Source organism: Gekko japonicus, unplaced genomic scaffold (genome assembly GCF_001447785.1).
Source record: "Gekko japonicus isolate JY-2015 unplaced genomic scaffold, Gekko_japonicus_V1.1 scaffold15317, whole genome shotgun sequence".
NCBI classification, from domain to species: domain Eukaryota; kingdom Metazoa; phylum Chordata; class Lepidosauria; order Squamata; family Gekkonidae; genus Gekko; species Gekko japonicus.
In genome coordinates, this window is record NW_015217072.1 from 1 (window position 1) to 2,331 (window position 2,331).

At 43.1% G+C, this 2,331-nt stretch overlaps 1 protein-coding gene across 1 annotated transcript; it reads left to right on the forward strand.

The window, feature by feature from the left end:
* Positions 1-679: 679 nt before the first annotated feature.
* LOC107125148 (collagen alpha-1(I) chain-like) lies at positions 680-2,294 on the forward strand (the record flags this gene model as incomplete). The annotated part of the gene is made up of 2 exons (XM_015428602.1): positions 680-922; positions 1,905-2,294. Coding segments are annotated over 2 exons (390 nt in total), but the record flags the coding sequence as incomplete, so codon positions are not given.
* Positions 2,295-2,331: the final 37 nt, after the last annotated feature.

A 2,331-nucleotide genomic window follows, 5' to 3' on the forward strand; every position in this document is an offset into this window, starting at 1 on the left:
TATTTCAGCAAAGGTCTGATTGGCTTAGTTTAGGAGGATTTGATCCAAGGGACAGGAAGTGTATCTGGATAGTCTCTTAAAGTTATACCCTGCCTTATTATTCTCAAAGATCTCCATAACTATAGATTACAGTGAATGGGTGTGGGGTTTTTTTCCTATCGAACAAGGAGGCTAGGCTTGATGCTCCATGAAGTCACTCCCAACTCCATGATTTTTAGGAAGGGCTTTTTTTCTTTTCCAAAAGCAAAGATAGGCTAATATCCAGATGCTGTATTAATTGAGCTCATAGCTTAAGAGGGATTGGGTAGCTTGTCATGCTGTGGAGTTCCACCTGGTATATTTGGGAAAGCCAGTTTATTAGCCAGTCCTTTTCAAGAGAGGAAGATCATGTGCCCACCTCTCTATCTCTCTTTGCATCTCTTGCGTCCTTAAGATAGTCTACTACTGGTTGGACTCTGGCTTCACAATGAGAATAGTCATCTCTTGGACTGGGCCCAAGACCCAAGGTTCCCCCCACCCCCATTACTAGCAGGGCACCCTGAGAATGGAGAGAAAGATAAGGGTTAAGTAGTTTTCTGGTTATAGCAAAGGGGTTTCTAAAAGAGGTTGTTTTTGAGAGGTGATGGCATGAGCGCTAACAAATTTCTTGCTGTGTCCTTTTCTCCGTTTCCTTTGGCAGTTCGAATATGGTGGTGAGGGATCCAATGAAGCTGATGTTGCCATCCAACTGACATTCTTGCGCTTGATGTCCACTGAAGCCTCCCAGAACATCACCTACCACTGCAAGAACAGCGTGGCTTACATGGACCAACAGACCGGCAACCTGAAGAAGGCTTTGCTCCTCCAAGGGTCCAACGAGATTGAAATCAGAGCAGAGGGCAACAGCCGCTTCACCTATGGAGTCACTCAGGACGGTTGCACGGTGAGCCTTTGGGCCTTGAGTGGAATAGCCAGCCTGCACCAAGTCCAGGGGGGACTAAAGGCTTTTAACAGTCCATACTTAGACGAGAATTTTAAAATGGATTACAGTGTTTTACTAGTGCAGGGCTTCCCCCTTTTCTCTCTGTACCTGTTGATAGCTGGGAAAGGAATCAACATAAAAGCGCATGTTGACAGACTGGGGACTGGTAAACCAGGGCTAGGCAGTTGTGGGTGAACAAGTAAGGGTTGCAGGCTCCAGCCTCCAATCCAGCTAATGAAATCTTGATGAGGAAACATGTCTCACAGCAGGTGTGCCAGATTGTTGTGTGCATGGAAGCTGGGATCCCTTTCGTGAACCAAAAGGGATTCCCATATGCCACAAACTACTTATCCATGAATGCAGTAGAATCCGTATAATCTTCCGTTGGCTTTCATTGTTTGGATCAGGGCCATTAATTATGTTATTTAATTTTCAAGCACATTCTGGACCCTAACCTAAGGAAGTTTTTAGAATTCTACCATGCAACAATAAGGCTTATCTAGGAAGACAGCCAGGGCTAGAGGCTCCTTAAGGGACAGGGTCATATGGACAAATTGTACTGTTCCCCAGTCCTTCCTCTAGCCCTGAGGGCCTGTGTTCTGTTTGCATATGGTATGGACCACGGCAGTGTTTCCAAATTCTTGCATTGGCTTTGCCTGTTTTCTTTTATGCTGCCCTTAATCTTCAGAATTCTTAATAGTGGAGTAATGTTGCTCCTCTGAAAACCTGCCAGAAACATGCAGAATGCCTCAATATCTTGCCAAAAGGAAGAGTCAATAGCAACCAAGATGGAGACGTGCCAAGAATATGGAACCACTAGTTAGGAACACAGCTGGCCAAAGGAGGAGAGTTTAGACGGGGACTAGACTAACACAGAAGCCTTAGAAGTATGTTAGGCCTCATACAAAATTTTAATTTGTTCTTGTTTTCCCTTCCTCTGCAGAGTCACACCGGCAGCTGGGGACAGACAGTCATTGAATACAAGACAACAAAAACTTCCCGGTTGCCCATCATTGATGTGGCTCCCATGGACGTTGGTGCCCCAGACCAGGAATTCGGCCTTGAGATTGGACCAGTCTGCTTCTTGTAAACCCCAAAGGAAACCTGACAGTTTAAAAAATAAAATAAAAAACAGCCAAAAAAGAAGGAAATTTCACATGGACTTGAATTTGTGTCTTTTTCTATCCATCATCTCTAAAACTATTTTCGTTTCCGTTAAAAAAAACAAAAAAGCATTAAACCAAAAAAATAAAAATAAATGACTTTTCAAAAATAATTAAGGAAGTGCATCCACTTGCTTGACTTTTTTTTTAAATTAAAATCCCCAAAGACAGAATGGTTTGATTTTATCTTTTTTAAAAACAAAAAAA